This window comes from Papilio xuthus, unplaced genomic scaffold (genome assembly GCF_000836235.2).
Source record: "Papilio xuthus unplaced genomic scaffold, Pxut_1.1 DF827680.1, whole genome shotgun sequence".
Taxonomy (NCBI): Eukaryota; Metazoa; Arthropoda; class Insecta; order Lepidoptera; family Papilionidae; genus Papilio; species Papilio xuthus.
Window position 1 is genome coordinate 4,280,966 of NW_013530969.1, and position 26,891 is coordinate 4,307,856.

The following is a 26,891-nucleotide window of genomic DNA, read 5'->3' on the forward strand; positions in this document are numbered from 1 at the left end:
CCCAACACGGATAAACATGGCAAGGGGTCTACGACACAAAAAATTTTGGGAACTCTGATTTAGCGGAATGAAATATAAATATCTTTAATGTTTTAAAAGTTTGGTTACTTTAATATTAAACGAATTAATTACGAAATTTAATTTAATTTTTCTCAAATGACGACAGCGCAAGAATTTGTTCGAGTGCAACGGGTAATGTCCTGTTAACTGTTACTTACGGTACTAAATGGATTACTCGACTCATATTGCGTTAATCCTTGATCGCGAATGTTCTTAATTTGTATGCGGGCATGCGTGAGAGAACGTTGAAAGGATTCGAGATGTAAAAAAAAATTGTTGCCAACCAGTTTCAAGTCAACAATATGCATTATTTTGTTAATACATTTATTGTTTTTTAATAAAGCAATTTTTCATCGGGCGCGATATTATAGTTTGTATATTTATTTTATCTGATTAACCGTTGGTTTCTAAGACCAAAATCATTTTATAAAATATATCGTTATCTTTGACAAAACAGATATAACAAGAAAATATTTTAAACTGAGATTTTCGTCTTAAAAACCTACAGAAGATTAACGTTTTGTGTTTATGTGTCGTGTCAAAAATCCAAAAAAAAATAAAATAAAAAAAAAGTGTCGTATAAAATATATTTTTATATAGTTTTTTAAAGACAGGAAATATCGTTGTAATACATTTTTTATGATAGTGGTTACTTGTCGTTAGGGTTGTCACAAAGTACCAACTAATTTAAAATTCAAAAATGAGACGTTCCAAAATTTTATACGTAACCCAAACTTAAGTCGTGTCCTAACAGCAATATAAAAATTCCAAGGTTACTTCGGTCATCCAAATTAAAAATTTGATGCTCTAATATTGAATTAATTCAAGTTTAAAGTAGGTCATTCTAAAAACATCTTTAATTCATTTAAATATTTACTATGCATTTATTATATGTTTTTTATCGTTTTGTCCACCGTTCTTCCATCTTGATTTATGGTAACGTTATCGGTAGTGGAATTTTGACTATTCATCTGAATGTATTCATTATTTACAGTATTTTGTTTAATCCATCTTTTAAGACCTTATCGGCCATGTCTTTTACCTGCATCGACATTTTTTTATCATTTTAATTTTATTACTATTGCTAATTTTATAAAACAAATTCTTAGCTTGAAAAAAATATTTTGAAAAAGTTTCTATAATAAAAATCAACACAATATAATCTTACTTCTTACGAATTAAAGGCGAATGTTTGGATAGATTTTTTTTTACGTTTTATAAGCTAGCGCTGATGATGATGTTTGCTAGAAGGTATCTCCAAAACGGCTGAACGGATCTCAATGAAATTTGGCATACACATAGAACATAGTCTGGAAGAACACTTAGGCTACTAATTATTTTTTTTTAATTCGCGCGGACGGAATCGCGGGCGACAGCCAGTGTCACATATAACATATTTAGTTAGGAAGCTCCTAGTCTCTTTTGGTGTCAATCCTTGACATTTATCGCTGCTTATTAATTTAAAGATGCTACGTGTTTAGCAACAACATGTCACCACAATTCATCAATACGTTCGATGGTCAATTAACGACAATTGTTTTGAATCAGGACAAGGTTCTGGCTACCTTAAAAGTTCAAGTTCACTAGGCCTCTGACGAACCACAGTAATGTTGACATTTTCTTTAACATTACAGTGTTGCTGTAAATTTACAGATTACTAGTTGTCGCCCGCGGTTCCGTCCGGGCGGGATTAAAAAGAAAAGAATATGCATATAAAGTTTCATAAAAATCGGTCAGGCCGTTTGAGAGGAGTATGATGACACGAGAATTTTATATATAAGATGATAAAATCATTTGACTGTGGTAGAGCCAGTGAAATTCTCCGGCTCCACAGACTGCCGAAATAGAGTATATTATGTATTTCATGATACATGTCATGAGTTCGAGTGATTATGGGCAGAGATCTTTACGATATTTTAGCAATACCAAGTAGCTAACTAGTAACTATTTAATTTTATTTTGTTACATAAACTTAGCCGCCACACTACATGGAACAAAGAATCAAAAATACATTCCGATCTGATACCGTCATTAGCTCGCCTTTGTTTCACGTTACAAAAGTGTCTGCCGCCGCAATAGCGAATCTAATTAACAAATACCCGCCATATCTGAGATGAATCTATTACTTTATATTAGCGTAACACAATGAAACATCTTCATTTATAACTTTAACAGTCTTTATGTTGGTACGCTTGAAGCAAAAATATTTTTAATCTGTATGTTTCCAAAGAAATTGTCCAGGCGCTAGACTAATAGAATTGACGGATATCTGGCAGCCTAAAAATATGAAAGATTATAAAAAAAAAACATACCATACAATTTGCATTTTTTCCTAAAGTGTCATGGGTTTTTAAATTAATTAATAGTTGTATTTACAACATTGCAAAACATTTTGCAAGCCGCAATTTATGAATAGGCACAAGTACCGAACGATGTCATAAAACCAGTCCGCGTGGCCGCTCGTTACGGGATTTAGAGTTGCAGCGGCCAGTCATGCAGTGACCACCGGTGGCCGGACAAATTGCAATTACGTACGTTATCTGCGACTGTCAGGGTCAGCGGGGGAACGGCACGGCCCACACTATACTTACTACATAGCGCACTGACTTTCTTTGGCGCGAAGGGAAAATTTTAATTCGCTCTTATAGTTGTTAAAATTGCAGCGTAGGAGATAATGTGTTTTGGAATGACATTGGAGAAGAATTGTCTATTTAGGTTTAGTTAAGTTTACTAATCTTACTATCTTACCAATATTATAAGTGCAAAAGTTTAGAGGTTGGATGTTTATTTGAAGGTATCTCCGGAACGAAACGAACATCCAGGTCAGCGTGGTTGACTATGGTCTAATCACCCTTAACTTAGGGTAGGCTCCGAGCCCCTCGGTTGGGACTTATAGTCAGCTGATGATGATGATCTCCGGAAAGGCTCAACGGAGTTTGATGAAATTTGGAATATACAGAACATAGTTTGGAAGAACACATAGGCTACTAATTAAGTTTTTTTTAATGCCGCGCTGTTTTTTTTAATAATCTCTCAATTTTTCTACAAAAGTATATATTCACTCTTATTATCTTTAAGAAGAAAATAATCCTTGTATAAGAAATTCTTTTTTGTTCTTTACAGTTTATTACAAACTTCAATAAATAAGTCAGCTTTCTGTTTATCCTGAGTTTAAACTTAAAACAATGCTATTTTTATGCAAATTACCATAGCTTCATGTAATGTATACGTTTGCTTCATTACACGTTTCGCATTACGGTGATATTAAAAATGACAGAACAATTAATGCAAAGTTTGTTCCATGGACATTATTGCTAATATAAATTAATGTAAACGCAATTTTATGCAATATTTGACTGAAATACGACCTGATCAAAAATCTTCTTAATTATTTTACTGAAATTATAAATACTAGTGTTCAGATGGATGGATGGATGGATGTTTGTTTGAAGGTATATCCAGCTCATCGGATTTTGATGAAATTTGGCATAAATTATGTAGAACATACCTTATTTTTAATACCGCGTGGACGGGATCGCGGGCGACAGCTAGTGATTATTAAAACTTAATTTGTGTTTTTAAACCAAAGGTAACTAAAACACTGTAAAGAAGTTACATTCACAAAATGCGTATTAAGACATTTGATTATAAATATCCACTATACATTATTTGTTTGAAGATCAAATTAGTTTTTAAACTCAACAACCTTCATGTCATCAATTTAAAATTGTAAAAGTAATCTCCATTCAACGTCTACATCACAGTAGCTTCAAATTGAACCTTTAAAAACGCATCTATCAATTCGTTTTATTACCAACAGTGTATTGAACTGTTGAAGACCTTTATTTTCTACTCATTTAAGTGTAGCCATTTGAAGGTTATTCAAAGGTCACTTGACAACAAACAACCAAACTTGTCACATGTATAAACGCTTAATTTTAGCCCATAACATAGTTATAGACCATAAGTGGGAAGCGAATATAATTCTTTGACTGTACGTGCGTGTCATTTTCCTTTGAACTATCATACGACCTGCGCATGCGCTGGTTTTGTAGCATTAATGTTAGAGTAAAATGGGTCAAAGTTGTGGCCTGTGAAAGTTTACAATAACCCTGGTAATGATGGATGCAAGAACCACGTCCAATACAATCATAATTCAAACGTACTCAAGTACTACGTCTTTACTTGACGACATAATGTATCTTTTCAACCAACATTGTAAACGTCTTTACAAATGCTTATAAAAAACAAGCTATCGCCCAACTACGTCCGCGCGATATTAAAAAAAACTTAAATAGTAGACTATGTTCTTCCAGACTAAGCTCTACATCTATGCCAAATTTCAGCGAGATTCATACAGCCGTTCTGGAGATACCTTCTAACAGACAACCATCCATCCATCCAAGCATTTGCATTTATAATATAATATTAGTGAGATTGCTGTTAATTCGCATTACATTTCACAGAGTAAAGACTGTATTTTTAATTACTAATTGACAATTATTATACAGCGTGTTTCAAAAAGTTTGTGGAAAGAAAAATATTTTAAGTCTTTATTATTTGTATAGGTTAAATCTAGACTTAAAATTGAGACGAATCTAGTCTAAATAATTACACGCAATAACACTTTTATTTGCCAACATTAAGAGTAATACAAGTGATTGTATATAAACGGTTAGTCCGGTCTAGAATCTAGACAGTAACAGGCGAAGGTCAGACCACGTAGATAGTAAATTGGAGCCATTTTGTAACGAACCTTTTAATAAAACATTTGAAACGCTTTATTATAGGGTTCATTATAAAATTAAACGATCCGTTGACCAGCAAGGGGATCGATCGAAGCGTGTCTTAAATAAAAAAAGTAATTATTGTCTAGACGTGTTATTTTTCCAGCTGTTGTACGAGAAAAAAGAGTATACTGCAGCCAAAGCAATTTGAAACGTACATCATTTTAGTAATGGCGATTTTTATTCTATATTTAAATGGTTATTTAAAATATTAAATTAGCGTGGCAAATGAGCGACCGGCTGTCTGAATTCGCTGAAATAGCGAAACAATTACTACCTATAGATATTCGCAATTGCAGATGCGTTGCCTTCGACAAAAGAGGGGCAACGTCGTGATATTGCCATGCAATACATTTCTAATGTACTCCCGTGGTATTTTAGAAATTTATCTGCGAGCTAAACTAATGCAGTTTTGTCATCTCTACACAAGTGAGGCTAATGGAAATGAGAAGACACTGCTTTAAATATTATTAGAAAGTGTATTTTAATGAGTTGTGAAAGAAAATAGCTAAACCATGTGACAACTAACACATGCTTACTATAAGTAGTATATTATATTGCAGATATTTTATATTATATATGTAGAAAGTATTGTAATATTCAAACTTTATGGAATCTCGTTTAGCTACGCACATGTCTGTCAGGGCTTTGCCCTGTTCCTATATCCCTTTAGGTCCGGCCAATATTATGTATTTCGCAATACCATATAATGTGCTGTAAGCCAGTATAAAGTTTTGATGGCACTATACTCTTTAGAAAGTGAGTTGTGTATACATAGAGCTATATAGCTTATACGCAACGAAACCGCATAATGTGAACGAACAACCGCAATAACTAGACACCCCAAACACACGTAAGGTTTTCGAAACACTTTATTAGATTCGGTCGCATTGTGGTCGTGACGCGTCGTGTGGGGTAAGTGGAGACGAGATGCCGTCATTTGCACACCATTGTTACCCAATTGACTATCAACGTTCATATTTGTTTACCAGATCAAGTATAGAAAGTATGTTCGTTTAAAATTTTAATAATAAATACAAGAAATTGATGTGACGAAATTTATTATCTTACCAGCTGTCGACCGCGAGTCTATCCGCTCGGAATTATAATAATAAGAATTAAATTAGTCTATGTTTTCCTTCACTATGCCAAATTTCATGGAGATTCATGCGAAAAAGATAAAAATTAATCTTAAAACAAGTACTTCAGAATATTTCCTAAACCAATATTATGTTAAAATTATTATGTATTTAAACACCTTGATAAAAACCTACGGCATAGATTAGGCATTTGATTACAAACGTAAAACATTTGATTTTCCGTAATGTATAAATAATAGGCTCATTAGATCTTAATGTCGAATTTATCACGAAATTCAAAGCCGCACTCCTCAACCCGTAACGATCGACCTTCGCCACAAGTCGCATACAAACATAGTTACCCTAATTGTCGGTCTCAGCTTTTTTTAGAGAATATGACAGAGATATAACATATCGTAACCGTAACCTCATATAAACGATGACGTATTATGAATAAACAGACAAGTCCTGGTTTCACACGGATAGCAAAGTTTGCATTATTTCGCCATACTCTGTGCCTACGTAAAGCTTTTAAAGTAAAGGCGATGATTAAACTTTTAACTAACATTTAAGTTCTGTGCATTTCCTCTGTCGATTAAATGTAGGTAACGCATCTGTAATTGCATATTTCTATGGGCACCGGTAGATTCGTTATTTCGGATTCAGGTAGCCGCTTGCTCGTTTGCCACCTTTTAATATCTTACTAATATTATAAATGCGAATGTTTAGATGGATGGATGGATGTTTGAAGATATCTCCAGAACTGCTGAACGGATGTTGATGAAATTTGGCATACATAAAGAAGATACTCTGGAAGAACATATAGACTAAGGTTTTTTTACACCGCGCTGGCAACAGAACAGTCCTAATAGTTTTCTTGGGTTGATAAACCGGCAAATTATTCAAGTATATTTATCAAGTTTATCAAACATTTATATCCGTATTATGTGTTGCTATATCGTAATTCTATCCAAGCGACGACCTTAATTTCATAATATAGATCATTACAATGACAATGATGACATACGGTACGAAAGGTCATTGCGTTTTGTAATTGCTCCAACTCAACGTAATAGAGCAACGTTGCTAAATTTCAGCAAAAGCAAACGCGCACCAAGAATTTGTATTACGATATAACAATGATAAAATGATTCATAAAGAATAAAGACAGAGATTTATTATCTGTGTTACATAAAATATGATTTCTATAGAACCTGTTTGGTGAACTATATGATGCTAAGTCTGGCGCTTTGTGTGTTTTTTTATATCACTGATTGCTTTATTGATTGCTTAAGAGAGAATAGATTATTGTACGAATGATAGTATTGGTATAGTTTTGTTTTTAATTCCTTAAACAAACTTTGATGAGCCAACCATTAGAGCAGTTTAGATGAAAAATGTATAAAAGATGAAGTAATGCAACTATTTAAACAAGAAGCTTATATTGGCTAAGACAAAATTAGATACCACTCACAACGGTTGCTCAACAAAGAATCCCCAACTATCGTGACGACATTCTGATTGTGGCCTATTAGCATGCAAATGCCGTTTGCCTTCTCTCCTCTTTGCTATGTTTACTGCAAATCTTTAAAACCTTGTCGCATTCCTTAACAGTTAGTAAAGGGGAAAATACTTGTTTTAAAATTAAAATATCGCTTCTAAATATCAATGATTTTGGTCAAGGTTGTTAATTATTCTAATTAGGTTTACTCCATTTCGCTTAAATCTACGTTTTTTTATCGAGAAAACCTTCAATTTAAAGTTTAAAGTGCTTTTTACGATTGTCCCAATTATAAACATTTTAAAATCTTCGCTCCTTATTCGTTATATTTGGATATAGTTAATATTAAAACATTCACTAACCTTTCAACAAGAGGCTGCACGTTGTCCAGGAACTCAAAACCGGCGTGTGTAGTATAAGTTATAGTTTCATGGCACAGTATTATTCCATGGTCAGCACGCACATAATTTTTCAACACCCAAAAGTCACCTCTTTGTATAGTTTGAGGAAGGAAATCTTTCTCGTTGCAGCCGAGGAGCGTCCGTAGTCGCGCTAGAGTTGCGTCGGTCAAGGCATTCTCATCCACAATATCAAGTATCGTTTCATTTGTCGTTTCTGGTTCGGATGGCACTATACTAAGTAGTTTTTTCTCTAGTTCTGCAATCGATGCTGTACTGGATGCCGTTTTATTAGTTGTCGCCATCGTAGAAGGCGTCTTCTGGGACGTTGATTCTTCGATGTTTTTTACACTCGACTCGATAGGTCTAGTTTCAGTTTCATTCCGCACCTCATCTCTGTTGAGGTATCGGAATTCTGCAGTCCTTTCGGAGCCGTCGACCGTGATAGGAACCCATTCGACTCCCGGCGCTCCGTTGCCGGAGAGATGTAGGGCCGCGTACAGCAGTACGACAATATTAATGACGATACTCACTCTAAAGACAAAGTTACGTCGGTTTCCCAACATCATTATAACAATTTAGGCACTTGCACTTAATATGTAACTAGTTGTGCTACAACGTCCTCCGTCGTCCTCTAGGACGCAATTTCCTATAGGGTCCTGTACGTGTCAGCATCACAATTTATTGTGTCATCAGCGCGCGTGTGGAGGTAGACGCCACGCCGACGCCTCGCGCTCCTTCTTTTTCTGTAACAAACAAATGATGCATCTTAGAACATTCTTGACGACAATGGTGCAAGAAGAAAATCTAGTCAAGGTAAATAACAATATAGATACTTTTGATCTTGCATAGGAATGTCGCCTTCTGTATTGTGCAATACGTCGTCAAAGTTTTAACTGAATCATTTATTTTCCTCTAGCATTGAGGAATTTTCTTTATTTTACAATTATATGTCAATGTCAAAAAAAACTTCCAAATGATTTTTTTACATAATTATTGCAAAAGAAGAATAAAACCTTCTTTAGTAATACGCCTGTTTAGCGTAAATCCTCGTATCTTATGGATAACTAAGCAATTATTCATCGGAAATTGAAATGATTTTATTTCTAACTGGTTCTTAGAAATTTACTTATATCAATGCGTAGTTTAAGAAAAAATCAGTTGAATCGTCTATGGAAATTTATAAAAATAATTTATAGAAAGCAATACACCTATAAATTTGCAGAAATATTAATTCGCGTTAATACACTAATAAGTATTCTAAAGGCATTAGTGGTTGCGACTGATGCGGCAATGCAACGGGTTTACTGGTTATTCTTTAATTAGCAGGTCGTGTCCTGATTAACGTTATCAGTGAGAGATCGTTGTTGTTGAGATAAATATCTCCGTCGAACACAGAACTACCGACTCGGATATAATCTATGAACCAATCACGTCCCAGCTTACATTTTAAACCCCATTTCCACCATGTGACTAACAGCGCGACTGCTATATCTATGAAGAGTTAACGAGTTTGTATAAGAGGTAATTCCACTGGTGCGGCCTTATCTGCCGTAGTGGCACATTCGCGCGGCTAGTTGCTTAGTGTAACATGGATCTTAGATATTATCTGTGGCGGCCATTTAGTTCAGCTATCAAGTGTGCTATTTTTACAACGACGAGTTCACACGTTTTGTTTTTATATTGATTCTAATGTTGTCTAGAAGATAACATGTGGTTAAAAGTTGTTTTTATTCTCCATTAATTAAGGCCTATACATGTATGACTCGGTTATATCAGGTTATTCGCATTTATTATAGTTATGAGTGTTAGGCATTTTAAATAAGTTTTATAGGAAAGTTTCTAATATAAAATATGTACTTTTTCCTAGTGTGAAGCAAATCATAAAATTATTATAAAAAGTCAAAGAGAAATAAATGGTAATTTATTAAATAAATGCAGTTGCAAGTTCTATATTAAGTCGTTAGAATTTGCATAAAACTAGAGTTAATGCTCTCAGACATGACCGCTTATTAAAGACGAGGAGCAAAAAGTGTTCGTAGAGCGACATATTAACTATATTCAATAATAGGAATTATAAAAACCGCTGCAAAAGCAGTTTAATTTCACGCTATGGTAGTCGAATATAGAGTGTTACGCTCTATATTACTCTACATTAATGTTACACTCTATATTAGTGTTACAATGTATATTCAATCCTTTTTTTATAATGATTTTTATACGAATAATATGTGTTAATAATTAATCTATATATGTCTATTAATAAGAAATCTACATGCTCAATATTTTACTCTTATTTTAATAAATTTTAGTGTCGATACGAACACAACTGAAAAACCAACAACTTAGGGTTGTTGGTTTCTAATTATACTTATTATATTTTAACCAATTACATTTTTTCTCTAAAGGTTCATATTATTATTTCTGTTTTATATCGTAACTTCCGTTCCCATGAAATAAAAAAGGTAATTCGCATTTACGGAATTCAATTCGAAAAGAGCTATTTAACATTTTTTAGCTTCACAAGACGCCGACTAGTGCATCCTTGTTCCATTCAAGGTAGTACTTTGAGAATTAACGACCTGATATAAGATTTATGTGCGAACGAAATAACCTTCCATGGGGGATTGTGGGTACTATAAGATTTTTTACTTCAAACACTTTAAGTACTCACAGTTTTTATATGTCTTAAGTGGTTTAAATGAATAGCTGTTTACTTTGCAATTATTTTTTTCGTCAAAATTTTATTTACAAATTAACTATCGCCCGTGACTCCGTCCGTGTATAATTAAAAATAAACTAATAGCCTATTTGTTTATGCAGATTATGTTCTTCATCTGTGCCAAATTTCATCAAGATCCATTGAGCCGTTCCAGAGATACCTTCTAACAAACATCCATCCAACCATCCATCTATCTAAGCTTGATTGTTGTTTGTATGAATAAGGAAAAATGAGTTCAATAATGTGACTACTAACAAAACCAATCATCTATCTGTGTGGTTTTGTTTTTTACCTCTGTAAGAACATAAGGAAAAAGGGATAAAAAACTCGTAATTCAAAATGTGGTCAGTAAAGGTCAAATGGGTGACGAAGGTTTTAGCACACTGACTTAACGGGTAAGGTATTTTCTTGTATTCTTGTATCACAGATGTTTAATCTTAAACGCGGTGGGATGTGACGGCAACGTACACCGGCCTTGAGTACCTAGGTAATCGCAGTCAAGCGTGGAAGCCGAGCCACCAGCAGCGGCATAATAGTTATTAGATTAGATGACCACAAGTTAGCGGTTAAAAGTAACGAAGTAACCGTGTCATAATCTAACAGATCTAAAGCTTGGTTTACATCGACAAGTGCTAGAGTTACCAAAACACATAAGTAATGTGTGCTAAACATTTTCAATATTTGCTACACTTTATCGAGTTGAGTTTAAATTTCATAAGCTCCATTTACAATGGCCTTTTAGCGGTCAGCAAATAATGCAGTACCTTCCTACTTCCTTGCGTTACTTTGTCACGAATGGTCGACACAATGGGTCGTAAGGCGCTCCAGGAATTCGCCAAGAGTGAATTCTATTCAGTTTTCTCGGCAACGTGAATGTAAACGTTTGCGGTTTGACACGCCGCCGGTTGAACTAACTGTATGCCTAATTTAAAGAAGAAATGTTACCATTTCGCAATACTAGCACCTATGAGACTGTAAGCGTCGGTCGCGTCGGTGGCTCAGGGGTCAAGCACGGTCCTGGGTTTGAATTCCGCCATGTACCAATGTGTTTTTCGATTTCCGATTTACATATGTGCATTTATCCGACGTTCTTACGGTGAAGGAAAACATCGTGATGCAACCTGCACATATCTGAGAAGAAATTCAAAGATATGTGTGAAGTCAACCAACCCGCACTTGGACAGCGTGTTTGACTATGGGCTTATCACCCTTAACTGAGGGTAGGCTCCGAGCCCCTCGGTGGGGACGTATATTGAGCTGATGATGATGATGAGACTGTAAATAATTATAGACTCGGCAGCTAAAATTATTCAAGATAGACAATACCCAATTATATAATTACAGACGTACGCTTCACCGAAGGTCGACAAAGTTTAGGTTTATTAGTGATAACTAATAATAGTTTTTATAAGATGAGCATAGTAGTAACAATCTTAATAATATTATAAATGCGAATGTTTGGATGGCTGTATATAGGGATGTTTGTTTGAATGTATCTGCAGAATGGCTGCATGGATCTTGCTTAAATTTGTCATAGTGGTAGAATATAGTATGGAAAAACACATTGGCTATTTCTTTTAATACCGCGTGGACGTAGTCGCGTGCAACAACTAGTGTTTGTCTGATAAACATAAACAAATGTAAATAAATTTGTATACGTCATTACGATGAATACAAACCCATCTTATTTGAGTTCTAACGCAATGTTATCTCAAAGGACGATGTTTGCTCATTTGACTTGCATGATCTAATTGTGGTCTGGGTTTACACTACCTGAGAATGTTTATTGACTATATATTTCAAACTAGCTGTCGCCTACGACACCATCCGCGCGGGAAAAAAACATAATTAACCTATGTGTTCTTTTAGACTATGTTCTATATGTATGCCAAATTTCATCCATCTAAACATTCGCATTTATAATATTTACATTAGTAAGATAGTAAGATAATATGCGTATTCTGTATAGATAGTCCGAAGGTTATTTTGTATAATTAATTAGCCTTTAATAACTAGCAATAGTCTTGAACTTTAATTTAAATGCGACATACCTTTTTAATGCATGATTTAGTTTGAATGAATGGATTTCCCCGTGCTGCTTTTTATGGGAAAGATTAACTGACTAAATGCGGAAAAGCATTCTTATAAACAGGCAATACTTTAACGAACGACACTGTTAAGTGGAATTATTAAAAAAAAACATTGAAAGAATACAAAAGGATATTCGTTACTGAATATATAATAGTTATGTGTAAGTTTTCATATTGTTGTTAGCTTGTTAGGACTTCAATTTTTCTACATTTTAAAATTACAATACATTTAAAACGTTCATTGAAAACTTAACTATCAATTAGTGTAACATATCCGCTTATTGTTAAGAATGAGACGTGTGCCCGAAGCGATAAGTTACTACAATAGCGTATTCATCACAGCAGACAGTTGCGCCATCTTGTATCGAAGCAAGTCGACCTTCGAACAGAGAAAGTGTTACACTATGCTGAACTTGCCGTGGGTTTTCACCGAAACATTCATATATATTGTTATCTCTGTTTATTTCATAGATATGGACAGGGATGACGGTATGGATTTGTATTTATAGAAAGCCCACAAAATCGCCCACCAAGCTGTGGCAAACGAGCAAGCGGCTACCTGAACTCACCGAAATTGCGAAGCTATTTCTACTTAGGAAACGTACCCATACTACGTGACCCGTTTAGGGGTGGGGGAGTCCTTACAATATTAACAATATTATAAGGAGGATAAATATTAACAATACTACGGTCATTCGGAAGTATATATATTACATCTTATCAAAGTTGACTATTTAATGTTTATAATGATTCAGTTATTCGAACTGTTAACCAATAGGTTACCTACTTATTATGAAATAGTGATAAAATTTGGCAGGAAAAATCCCTCTTAATCACCGTACATAGATGGACAAGGTTCGCCATTGACTGATTGCGTCACGAAGGAATCGTCACATGGATGGAAATGTAATAGATTTTGTCAGCAAAGTCCACCTATCGTTTAATATATCTAATTGTTAGTGACCCTGTAATATATACTAATATTATAATATAAAGCAGAAGAGTTTGTTTAAACGCGCTAATCTCAGGAACTACTTGTCTGATTTGAAAAATTCTTTTATTGTTGATTAGTCAATTTATAGAGGAAGGCTTTAGGCTATATAGCATTACACTGCGACCAATAGGAGCGAAGCGTCAATGAGTACTAATTATGTTTTTTTTAATACCGCGCAGACGGAGTCGCTGGCGACAGCTAGTCTAATATACATATAAATCATATTTATCTCACTTTACGATGTGTTTTCGTTGCCTATTCCGGACATGACATCATCCGGACTAGAGATGACTAGCTATTATCTTTTTTATATGATTCTACGCTCATTACAATAGCGAATTACAACTCATCTCGTGTACATGTTATCGATAAATTTATGAATTATAGTTTTTTACTTATCAATCTATATTGTGAGATTTTTTTATTTTAGTGTAGGTGTCAAGCAAACACGCGCCTATTAGAATTCGCGAAAATAGCGTAGTAACTGGCCATAGACAAATTATTACTTTACAACAATTTTTAATGAATTTTAATTTTTTAATACCCTTAAAGACTACGGTACGTAAACTAATAAGAGAATGGAAAGGAGCGGTAGGATTAAGATAAAATTTGGAAAAAAAATAATAAAGTTAAAAATGAAAATATTAATAACGGGAAGACAAGGATTAGCACGCACTGTTTAAATATTTATTTACCACGGATTCAATTTTGGATTAGAAAAGGGAAGAATAAAACGTAACATTCTAAATGTAAAAATTAAAAGTAAAAAAGTATAAAAAGTTCCGTATGTTTCAGCAGCAACCCTTCTACCATTAATCGCGTTTTTCTGCCGTCAAAACATCAGCAAAAATTATAAACATCCCTCTAATTTTCTATGAATTTAACCGAGATAGCTTTATGTCTGCATAGATATTTGAACAATGGGAACTCACATTGACTTAATAGGATAATAAGAGTCATGTCTCAAATTACCTCCCCTATCTTTAAACATCGCAAAAAACAAACTTCACAAACAAAGTAATAAAACCATGGATTAACTTTACACTTTTTACATTGCCAATAAAAGTGGACACGAAAGGATTTAAAATAAAAGAGATAAGAGTCATCTTCGTAAGGCGAATAATCCTAGATGTCACTGCGGTCGACTTAGCTCACTTGACGATAAAATTAATGCGATTTCGTACCTTTTAAATCGTTTTTCTTGGATAATTCTAAAAGTAGCATCATACTCTGATGTAGCATTTTATGTGTATAATAATATAAAATTATCATTTTTTCTAGATCGTCAATTGTTAATGGCTAACATTCCATTCTATGCAAACATGGTAGCCATGTTGTTTTTATTTTAACAAATAAGTGATGCATTCCGTGGGTTTCTGAGACCTATATGTCTATACAAAATATATCTTTGACAAAACAGAGATAACAATACGTTTTAAGCAGATAAATTGGGCTCAGAAATCCACGGATTAGAGTGGGTACATATTATGCATCGTGTTAATTATGTTACGTTCGTGTAATGTAATGTTTCTTATTTTATAAGATTAATGCGTTCTTCCAGACGATGTTCTACATCTATGTATATATTTTATATCGTGTATACTTATACTTTATTATCGTTGAATCGTTCCTCAGTGACCTTCAAATAAACATCCATTCATCCAACTTTAGCATTTAAAATATTAGTAAAATATAGAGATTTCGGTATCAGAAACCCACGGTTAGAATAGTACGTCATACTATTAGCTCATATTAAACTACGTGGCGGTCAGCTTATGATTGTCTTTTGTTTCAATAAACGATTTACGGAAGTGAAAGACACCGCTTCGGTTACATATAATTGATCGATCAGTTTTGTTAAACACACGTGTAATGCGATCCCACGGATATAACAATGGTTGTTGCAAAAACTTTTTCTTTGAAGTATCATTAATCAGGTATTGTATTGTAATATCATCGATGTCAGGTTTAAATTGAAGAGTTGTATCATAAAATTAAATACGATCTCATACATACATCGTAGAATACATTGACTTTCTTCATATTAACAAGAATAAGTTTAAGTTTCCTTACAACCTAAGAAATATAACACATAGAAAAATGATAAAAAAACTAAACTTAAGGATACCAAAATGAGTAGCATTTTATAAATTTAGAAATCACAATACCAAACCGAACAAAGTTTAAAAATTACTGGATGAAAGTGAAATACGTAGAACGGGGGATAATAATCTAATTGTCTAGACTCGCCGGCCTCATTTGGCTATTATGCTACTTTCACACGAGGACGGAACATTACTACTTTTGTTTAATCGTACAACGCTGAGACAAAACAATACTTTTTAGGTAGTAAGTGAGCATTTAAACAATAGGAGTACTGCATTTTCTACTGCTCTGCCGCATTACGCTACCCTCGTGTGATATATAAGGTATTGCATTGGCTAGACAGCGGCATTAACAGGAAGCGATGAACACACAGCGCATGCGCAATCCCGCGCCGCGTGGATACCCAGTCACGATCTGAAGCGCATCGCCCGATCCATTAAAAATCCGCGTACGTCTATTTGAAATACTCAAGAATAATCAAACGATTTCATATACTTAAGCCTTTTAAGGCTAAATTTTAACTATCTTATGAAATAGCCCTTACAAGCTTTCCTATGATATGATACTTGAGTAATGACAGCCTTATAAAACAGTTGATCGGCAAAATTTTAGTTTTTCGGGATAGAAGGACTCTATACATCCTATTTTCGACTCTTGACAACTTGTGTATAAAATCTCCGAAACCGGTTGACGTATTTAGATGTAAAATCGTAACAAATTTTTATAATACTACCTACTATTGTAAGCGAATAAGTTAAATAAATTCCAGCTTGATAACTTCGTGCGTTTTTGAGAAAAATGGTCTTGACAGACAGACGGACGGACAACAAAATGATTCTATAAGGGTTCCGTTATTATCCTATGAGGTACGGAACCCTAAAAATCAATTTCATTAGCTTTCGACTTAGTTGGCTCAGTTGAAATATTATATAGGTAGTAATAACCAAAACAGATGAGTCAATTTGCAACGGACAGTAATTCTCCACGATTATCTTATTTTATTTAATCATCGCTTAATTGAAGTACATCATAACGTGCGTGATACACGTTTTTTTTTATTTTATAAATTATATATTATAAAAATATTTAAGAGCAAGCTAAAGAAATTAAACAAAAACTATGAAGTTTTTTTACAATAAAATAATTCAGAATTTTTAATTGCCATTATGTAAGACTTAATTTGTTCATTATTGTCTTCGTATTATATAATATTTTAAGTTTTTAACTATTAACCCATGACATCACTGTAACAAATAATTTTGAATTGCGCATTGATTTGTTTCACAAAAAATGTGGCTTTTTCATTCAGTCACCAGTCACTTCTAGGAAATAAAATATGTCTATGTTCTTATTAAGTAAGTATATGTAAATTTATATAAGCATATCAAACATATGAGTGGTATTGGAGACAATTCAGAACGGACGAGCAGAAACTAGAGTCACGCTCGCAAGGACAACTCCATTGTCTAGGGGAGGATGTACCTTGTTGAGTACACACATTTATACGAAACGGAAATACTTTCAGATTAAAAGACTTGTAAGGACCCTCCATCAGTGGAAGAGAATTATATTTAGATATTATAATATTACGGTGTATCACACATTTTGAACAAAAGAGCGTCGGTGGATCAGAAGTTTAAGCAGTTGACTTGTTATCTACAGGTCCTGAGTTAGAATGCCAATGTGTTTTTCGATTTTTGATTTACATATGTACATTTATTCAACGTTCTTATGGTGAAGGAAAAATCGTGAAGCAACCTGCGGATATCTGTGAAGAAATTTAAAGATATGTTTGAAGTCCACCAACCCGCACTGGGCCAGCGTAGTTAACTATGTATATAGGTATATACCCCTATAATTTGGGGTAGGCTAATTGCTCTGAAGTGGGGACGTATAGTGAGCTGATGATGAATAATGCATCTTCTTCAGATAGAGTATATTGAGTCAAATAAATTAAATTATAAATAAAACACAACAAGGAAAACCGTGTAAACTGTAAACAAGAGTACAAAATAATCAGTTGTTATTGTGTACTTTATGGATATTAATTTAGTTAAATCAAACAATTAATGGTAAATATATTTAATATGATTAGTGGACAAATGTTATGCATTTCAATAACCTTGTTTAATATAATTTTAATTGAGGAAATGCAGTATTTGTTTGCCTTTTGAATAGGAATTAACATATATAATAATATAAATGACAAATACGACAATTCTTACAGAAGACAGGCATCAAGTGGAAGCAATGTCTGTCTGTCTGATGTCTGATGATTGTGCGTCCCGGAGGCCTAATTTATTCCTCTTTCCCTCAATTTTTTTTTATATATTATAAGGTGGCAAACGAGCGAGCGGTCATTTGAATACACTGAAATAGCGAAGTGACCGTTGCCCATAGACATACGCAATTGCATATGCGTTGCCTACCTTTAATCGACGTAGAGGATGCCCAGAAAGAAATAATAGTTTAACTTTCCATGCATCCTCTCATCCGGAAAGTCCAATTCCAGTTCCCATCTTTTCCTTATAAGAAAAAGGGTGGGAAGGGAAAGTGGACTAAATTAGGCCTCCGGGACGCACACTCATCAGACGATACGCAGAATAGCTTCCACTTGACGCCTGTCTTCTGTGTGGTCGTGGTATTCCACCGGGCGAGCCGGGTCAATTCGTGCAAAGACGTTAAAGCGGACACTACCACTGTGATATGTGTGGATATATCTTTATATCTTTCAATTGCAAATATGATGACTACCCACATCCTTTTGATTGCGTGCATTTGTTATTGAGAGGAAGACGCTGCATTTCCCTTTAACAGAATGAAATGGTATATTGATACTTTCTCTTCTCATGCTTGGACATAATTGCAGGATACTTGTAACTATAATGGACGTGTGATGATTTTTGATATAAAAATTTGTTAAATGAGGATAGATTTGTACATTTTAAATTTTATAGAAATGTTTGCGATCGTCGCAATTCCATTTTAAAAATTCGAACGCCAGCAAGCTTTCAAAATTGGAATTCTTTATAACCGAAATTTTTTCCAATAAATGACTGTCGTGGTTAACACAGACTTATTTGTCCATGGCTGTTTTCTCGTCTGTGATCAATCACCATCAAGTAACCGGTGTGTTTTCACTTGACTAAAAAATCAATTTAATTGTCGGTAATTTAAAAGGAATTTAAAGTACTTTGACTCATACATATTATCGGGTGTACCACAACTCTGACAATGAATAAGCCTTTAATTAAACTCAGTGGTTGTACACTTTAAGTATACTTTGACCAGGAAACAGTGAACTTAATTTGTTGCTGCGAAATAATTTTCACTTGTATGCGGGTCCGTATATGATAACAAAGTTTAAATTGACTTCATGTGAGGTAAAATGAAAAGGTAAAATAATTTTGAAATTATTAAGTACTGTAAATATTTCAAATGTAATTTTTGCTAGAATTTTCTCTTCCTCGATGATTTATTTGTAACCTCTGAGAAACATGTAAACAAAAATATATTATTTTATCAGTTATGTAAGAAAAAAAATGTAGTAATAAAAACCGCATTTACTTCACGAATCATTGATGTTATTGTTAAAATTATTTGTCGAAATTAACATTTTTAAAAAGAGGAAAAAGCAAGAACATATCTATGTTTAAATTCAAAAACAGTATTGTATGCCAGCAATATAACAGAACAGTCGTCTAGAGGCCAGAAGGTCGGCGGCACGTAATTTGTTAAACGCGCACTCAGCAGTAAACCCGCGGGCGCAATGAATGGCTTCGCTCCTTGCGTTATTAAGCAATATCAAATCATATTAATTTAACAGTGGTAGAGTTCACCAGTTACGACAGCTGCGATAATACACAACTAGCTGAGCCATAAATCAAACCTCCCATTGTATATCCTTTTTCAACTTAGCTGAAGGAGCAGGGCAGCTGATGCAGGAAAGTAAACATTTCTATCCAATAAAGGTAACAGCCCACCTGCAATTATTCACTTTTATTTTTCCTCAAGAGAATTTACTAATTCATGGAGCTTTGACTATTGAGGTGGAGACCTGGTTACAGCAGGAACCTTCTCTAATTCCAGATCTTAGATATGAACTTATATGTTTAAACGTATTACATACGATTTTGGATGTGTTGGAGGTCTTGTGTCCGCTTAGATATGTAGTTGCAAATGTTTATAGACAGAGTTAAATTCGCTGTTTTAGCGATGCCATTGAGTGCTCCTCTACCATTAGGAAAAATAATAGGTGCGCAATATACGCGGAAAGTTTTATGGAACGCACTCATTGTTGTAAGTACTATCAAAAATGTTGTAAAGAAATAGAAAATCACGAGCCATTGTTAGTAACCAGCAGTAAAAAGAACTTAAGATACCGAACAAAAACCAAGAACAAATTAGTATCGGTTAATTTGATAAAAAATGAGAATTGAAATGGTCTTAGTCGTTTGTTTTTTCTCTCGATTGTATTAGATGTAACTTCCTGCAAGAAGCATCAATTTGATGCGGTGCCTGTGAGCGGTCCGGCCGACGACCTTCATGAGTCATTTGTGTTGCGATTAAGTTAAAATTCTCGGAAACACAATTATTGGACAATGGTAGCTTAGACATCGTAAGGTTGACTGTACTTTTAATGTAAACAAAATAAATCTTACTTCTTACTAATATTATAAATGCAAATGTTTAGATGAATGGACGGATGGATGTTTGGAGGTATCTCCGGAAAGGCCTAACGGATCTCGCTGCAATTTGGCATATTTGTAGAACATAGTCTGGAAGAACACATAGGCTACTTATTGAGTTTTTTTTTAATTCCGCGCGGACGTAATCCCGGGCGACGGCTAGTCCAAAATAAAAGTAAAATGTTATCAATTTCGCTTAAGACCTAATAACGATATGGGAAAGGTTCAATTCAAGCAACCATAATATCAAATTGGTGACTAGTATTAGTATTTTTTTTTTGTTTTTCATTATTTAAGGTTTGTTTTAAATATTAAAAAAAGAATTTAGAGTTGAGATAAGCTTCTAAGGTGAGCTATGGCGTATCCATTTAATCGATCATTTGGTGACCTAACACAGATCGTTGACACTGCGGCAAAATAAACCTCTATTGTAGATTTATGTTAAAAAACAGTTATTTATTTAAATGTACATTCTGAACGTCAATGTGCTTTATTAATGTATCCGATAAGATTTCAAATAACCGAATTCATTAAATAAAATGATATTAATATATATTTTTTCAACAGTATATTTATACAAATATCGGTACTTGAGCCGTTGTCCGTTCAATAAACCGATTTATTTGTGTCGCAAAAAATATTTGACCACAGTTACGTTTACTTATGTTACGTATACCTATTTGTGTGCTGTTTTCAACGAATTTTTTGTGGATTTTGCGTATACGCTTCTTTAAGTATCGTCTTTCAGATATTAATCTTTTTGATGGATTAAAATAATGATAAAGATTTATGAAAAAGAAAAAAGTAAAAAATATTATGCTTTTAGTTTTCATCTGAACTTTACCTTCATTCTCTTTCTATGCATATAAAAATTTATGAGTCACTTTTGACTTACTAATTTCTACGTAATTGTTACTCGATAAGATAATCCTTCAAGTTGTTTTACTTCCTTTTATTATAAAACTTATTATTTAAAAATATCGATATGTTTTTTTTTTTACAACTACGATCACTATCGCATAAGTCTTATAGACTGGAAATGCCGGTTAAGGCCTTATCTTATATCTTTTTAATTTAATGTATATTCAATATAAATATCAAATCGTTACAAATTTTCTATAAAGATTTCAAATTAAAAGAAGCTTTAATATAACAAGAATTTACTTAAATCTAACTGTCGCCCGCTACGTCGTCCGTGTGGTATTAAAAATAAAAATATTAGCTTATGTTCTTCCAGACTATGTTCTATATGTATGCCAAATTTTATCGAGATCCGTTAAACAGTTCTGGAGATACCTTCAAACAAATATCCATCCAAACATTCGCATTTATATCAGTATGATTAATTGATATGTTACGCAATTATGCAGACAAAAAAGCAAGTATTGAATACATAATTTGCACAAAAAGTTTATTGTGAATGCTGAAATATTACAGCCATATAACCTTGTACCGAATACCTTATTATGTTAATAGACAAACTAAACCCAACGACCAAGACTTGAGGACAATTACGAGGTATTTAAAATCAAACACAATATAATTCAAACAATAGTTGTATAATTATTTACACGTTCTGCGAATCGCTTAACTCTTTGTTTTAAATCTATGCAATGTGTTCTCTCTTTATTTGTATAATAACTAATAGTGTGTTACATGCCTTATTTGTATAAAAGTAAACTAAACCAAGGTACTAGTCGGGTCACGGATGACCTATACAATCAATAGGGTGCATATTAATGTAAACGCAATACAAAAGAAATGAATTTATAAAGCTTTTGACCAACGAAGTATAACAGCTTTTTATTTGTTAAAATTTATACTCGTATGTTACCTGGTAGTATATTACGACAACGAACAACTTTGCTACGATTGGATCACGAAAGTTTTAGTAGCTAGTAGCAGATTCAAAGTTTATTATAATACTTGAATCTGCGATAAAAAAGGTCCTTGAAATAGTATTGTTAGAAGCTAGCTCCAAACGTAATACAATCTACTAATATGTGTGTGCTTAAAGTTAAACTACAAGAATTATAACTTAGCCACAATTAAGAAAATCAAATAGTGCCTTTAATGCATTTAATTTTAAAAACAATAGAGCAACAAACTTTAGTGATTTAAACACACAACTTGTATCTTAAGTTTGCAAACATAAAGAATTAAAAACAAATGTTACTTGATACGAAATGATAAACGTTATATTATCAATTCGCTGATACGAAACCAATTTTGGTTTATATTTATAAACGAATACAATAGTCATAAGTTGCATGTGGAAATGAATACGACATTGTTCGCTCACGGTATCATCACACCATTGTATTGTTTAATCTCATTTGGCAACAGATATGACGATGGACGTTCCGTATTGTATTTCATACGCACACTACGTATACGGGCATATGAATTTATAGTTAGAGAATTAAATTCCCTACCCACCATCGAGTTATATGATGATGTGATGATACTTGCGATAATTCAAATTAATTCACAATTCCACGCAGAAGCAACTGTATTATATTTGAAAAAAAAACTGTGATACTTATATGTTTATTTTACAAATGCGTCTGTGGTTAAAAAACATTTAAAGAAAATTCTTTATTACGTGTACACAATGTAAATTATAAATTTTGTGCACATGAATTTATGCATATGGCGAATGTTTTGTAAATTGTTCGTACTAGGGTTTGGTTACAGCGTCCATTAGCGTCTCTTGTGTCCACGATACGAAATAATATCAGGGCAATTGTGCCAATTGAAATACACGACTACTTTGAAATCCATGCAAATATATTCAAGGACAATAATCGTCATCGTTCATTGTTCGCGACTGTACATGAGTGTCGCGTACAGTCGCGAAAATTATGTTAAAAAACGAGATATTTCTCTTCAATTGGAACCCATAAAGTACAATTTAATCAAATCAAATAAAGTAGGTGAGCGTCGGTGGCTCAGGAGTCAAGCACTGGACTTGCAATCTGCAGGTCCTGGGTTCGAATCCCGCCATGTACCAATGTGTTTTTCGATTTCCGATTTACATATGTACATTTATCCGACGTTCTTACGGTGAAGGAAAACATCGTAATGACACCTGCACATATCTGAATAGAAATTCAAAGATATGTGTGAAGTCAACCAACCCGCACTTGGCCAGCGTGGTTGTCCAAGGCATTATCACCCTGAACTTAGGGTAGGTTCCGAGTCCCTCGGTGGGGACGTATAGTGAGCTGATGATGATGAAATAAAGTAGAACATTGTTATAAAATAACAGATAAAAACATAATTCTTAACATTACTTAAATTCGAATCAAGACAATTTGCGAGAGATACACAGTAATGTAGGTTAACTCGTTGATGATTTCACGTCTCATTTCGCTTTTCCAAAGCTATAAACCTACATATTTAAGGAGTAGATGTTTACGTTAACAATCTGTTACAATATGCTGTGTCAACTTAGTCGTTTAGCTCCAACGAAAAGTATTGAATAAACGTTCTTATTATCATAAAATATTTATGATTTTTAATATTACAAAACAACCCAATGATGAATAGAACACATAACGAAAAAACAGTAGTTGCTACCAATTATTTAATTTTGAATGTTAAGAGAACCTAAATGTGAATTAGTACCGTTTGAAATCAACGATTATGTGTACGTAGATGTATTATTACGTAAGAGACGAGAGAGTTTTGTCAAGGTCATGCCAAGTGGATATCTATTTCTACTCTCTGATTAACTGGCGTTAGTTGCATGTTGTGTATGGAAAGATTGTCTTCAGTTGCAATGCGCATTAAATAGGTCGATATTATAGAGTTAATCCAACAATTCTTGGCAGAAGTCCAAGCCTCACCTGCATTTTCATATCACTGACATTTTACGTAGATCGAGTGCTCATAATGGAACTACGATGTTCCATATTCAGGTATCTACATTGTTGACCTTTACATCAATAGCTGCGCCCTCATTTCATAGTTTCCAGATATAGCAAGTATTGGTGTATGAAGTGTATATGAAAGTAGGGAAAAAAACGATGTAATGGCCAAACTGATATATAAACACGGCTAAACACTCACGTATATACGTCCGGTGGCGGCACCGACAGTGAGCAACGGGCCGCGTCCGCTAAATAATACCAGTACCACTCATCCTGATGAAGGGCCCCCGATGGGCTCGAAACTAGTCGGTGCCGCCACCGGACGTATATACGTGAGTGTTTAGCCGTGTTCATATATCAGTTTAGTATAATGTCTCACGAAAGTTTGAATGATGTAATGGCCATTTCTTGAACTAGAGTTATGATATACAGTGGAAAAGTATATACTAAATTAGAATGTAGTTTTTTTTTCTTTTTTTTTAAATAAATATTTTAATGTACTTATTATTGATAACAAACTCTTTTTTCGTATTTGTTATGTATGGAATCGTATGAAATAAAAGATTCAAAATCTTACCACTATTATAAATGCCAATGTTTGGATGGATGGATTGATGTTTGTTAGAAGGTATCTACAGAACGGCTGCATGGATCTCGCTAAAATTAGGCATTGATATAGAACATATTTTGGACGAACTCTATAACTAATTACGATTTTATTAACGAGCAAACCCGCGTGAACGGAGTTGCGGGCGACAGCTAGTAATGAACAGAAAGCTTTTTCTGCAACGATTTTTACATAGCTTCATGTTGGCAAAAGTCATTCTTATAAAAACTGGCATATTAATTTATTTTCTGTCATGCCTTGAAATTGGCACAGCTCTTCCGTCCGAAAATAAGGTGCGGCATGTCGCTGAGTAATAAATAATTAAGCTGATATAATCTGTTAAAGATAAATTTGTAATAAAACCGAACAGGCAGGAAGATTCATTAAAAAAATAGCAAGGTAACACAACGTCCGCGACCTTTCCTGTGTCAATGGCCTCAAGGTAATCATGTTGTAGGTAATAAGCGTAAAACTTTGCGTTCACGTCTGTTCCGCGGACGAAAACAAAATTTGTCACGGCACTACTCTTTAACTTCGTTAGGATTATTGATCGATAAAGAGCTTTTCGAAGACCCGGAGATGATCGAAATTCTCATGACGTGTCGCATAAATTTTGCTAGTTGTCTTAATATCAGAATTTATACAAGACTAGCGGTCGCCCGGGACTCCGTTCGCAAACATAATGACATATATATAAACATAAAAACATAATGTTTTTCCAGTCTATGTTCTACACGGATGTCAAGTTTCAGCAAGATCCGTTTAACCGTTCCGGAGATACCTTCAAACAAACATCCATCCATCCAAACTTTCGCAATTATAATATTAATAAGAAGTAAGATATAAAATATGGGACAATTGTATTATTATATAAAACCTTTACCGTATCAAACAAGTTATATTTAGTCTATCACAGAAATGTCCTTAAAAATGCTACCAAGTGATATTAAAACCAAAAGTCACATAACCGGTTCGATTGTTAAAACATCGTAAAGGGTGTTCAGAAATACATGTAAAAGGTGTGCTTTAATAGTTTTTATTCGACAAACCCGATAGATGCAGTACAAGGTCTTAATAAGATAAAATAGAAGTGTTGACTAGCCTTAAAAAAAGATTGACGCCCTTGCAATCACTGATTGGATCAGTCGCAACTTTGAATGTCATTTGTCTATTAAGTTGTCTAAGTTTTTGTTGCAATGGCCATTGCAAGCTCTATTTATTACGTTTTTTTCGCTTGATAGAATATCAGAAGTAAATGTGTAAATAATTATTCACTTTTGTTTTTATAACTGCTTTTATTGCCAGCATTGTAAAGCGTAAAACGGTTTCTGGAGTTAAAAAAAGTGGTTGAATGTCGAAGTGTTGGTACTTTAGGTTTCCTAGCTTACTTTTAAATCATTATATTATGAACATGATACATGCTGCCTCATTTCGCGGTTGTTGGCTATCGTATTGAAGCCATCAACGTTTGATATTTCTTATATTATGTTACACTGCATGCAATATTGTTTCGTAAAGATAAAGTGTTAAGATTGATATTTAAATATGTCCCGTTGGATGGATTTGGTGTTTTTGTTGTTCCTACCTGCGCATTCCCTTGCCAGTGACGCATTTCTTGACGATTATGGAAAATGAATCATGCTTTAGCTTTACGAACGCGGTCGGGAATTCCCACGTTGTAACTCCAAGGATCGATTGTTGTAATAAATTTCCATTTTATTGAATTAATTGTGTGATAATTGTAGAGGCAAAAATGTGTTGGAAAAATAGCTGAAGCTCTGATAACATTCTATTGGTTTCGGATTTTTTTTTATTAATTATTAAAAAACTTAATGTAAATATTAATGCCTGATAACAAAAAATAGTGAAGTAGAATTTGCATGACTTCGCATTATTCCTTTTAATATTAACACCCACTTAGTTTATAATAAAATACATTCTTTAAAAAATATTTTTCTATTTGTCCACTTTACATTTATTTCAA

The 26,891-nt window shown here is 33.8% G+C and overlaps 1 protein-coding gene across 2 annotated transcripts in view; it reads right to left on the reverse strand.

Annotated features, from left to right (window-relative positions):
- The window catches only part of LOC106117265 (beta-1,4-glucuronyltransferase 1), a 60,017-nt gene that overhangs the window by 21,529 nt on the left and 11,597 nt on the right, over positions 1 to 26,891 (reverse strand). The window contains exons 1-2 of one of the 2 annotated variants that reach the window (XM_013311484.1): positions 8,662 to 8,765; positions 7,790 to 8,571 (exon numbers count right to left, since the gene is read on the reverse strand). In XM_013311484.1, the coding sequence (XP_013166938.1) occupies positions 7,790 to 8,394 (605 nt within the window). In that variant the 5' untranslated portion in view covers positions 8,395 to 8,571; positions 8,662 to 8,765. Of the gene's footprint in view, positions 1 to 7,789; positions 8,572 to 8,661; positions 8,766 to 26,891 lie in introns of those variants that run through there. The other variant, XM_013311483.1, reaches the window with a different exon arrangement.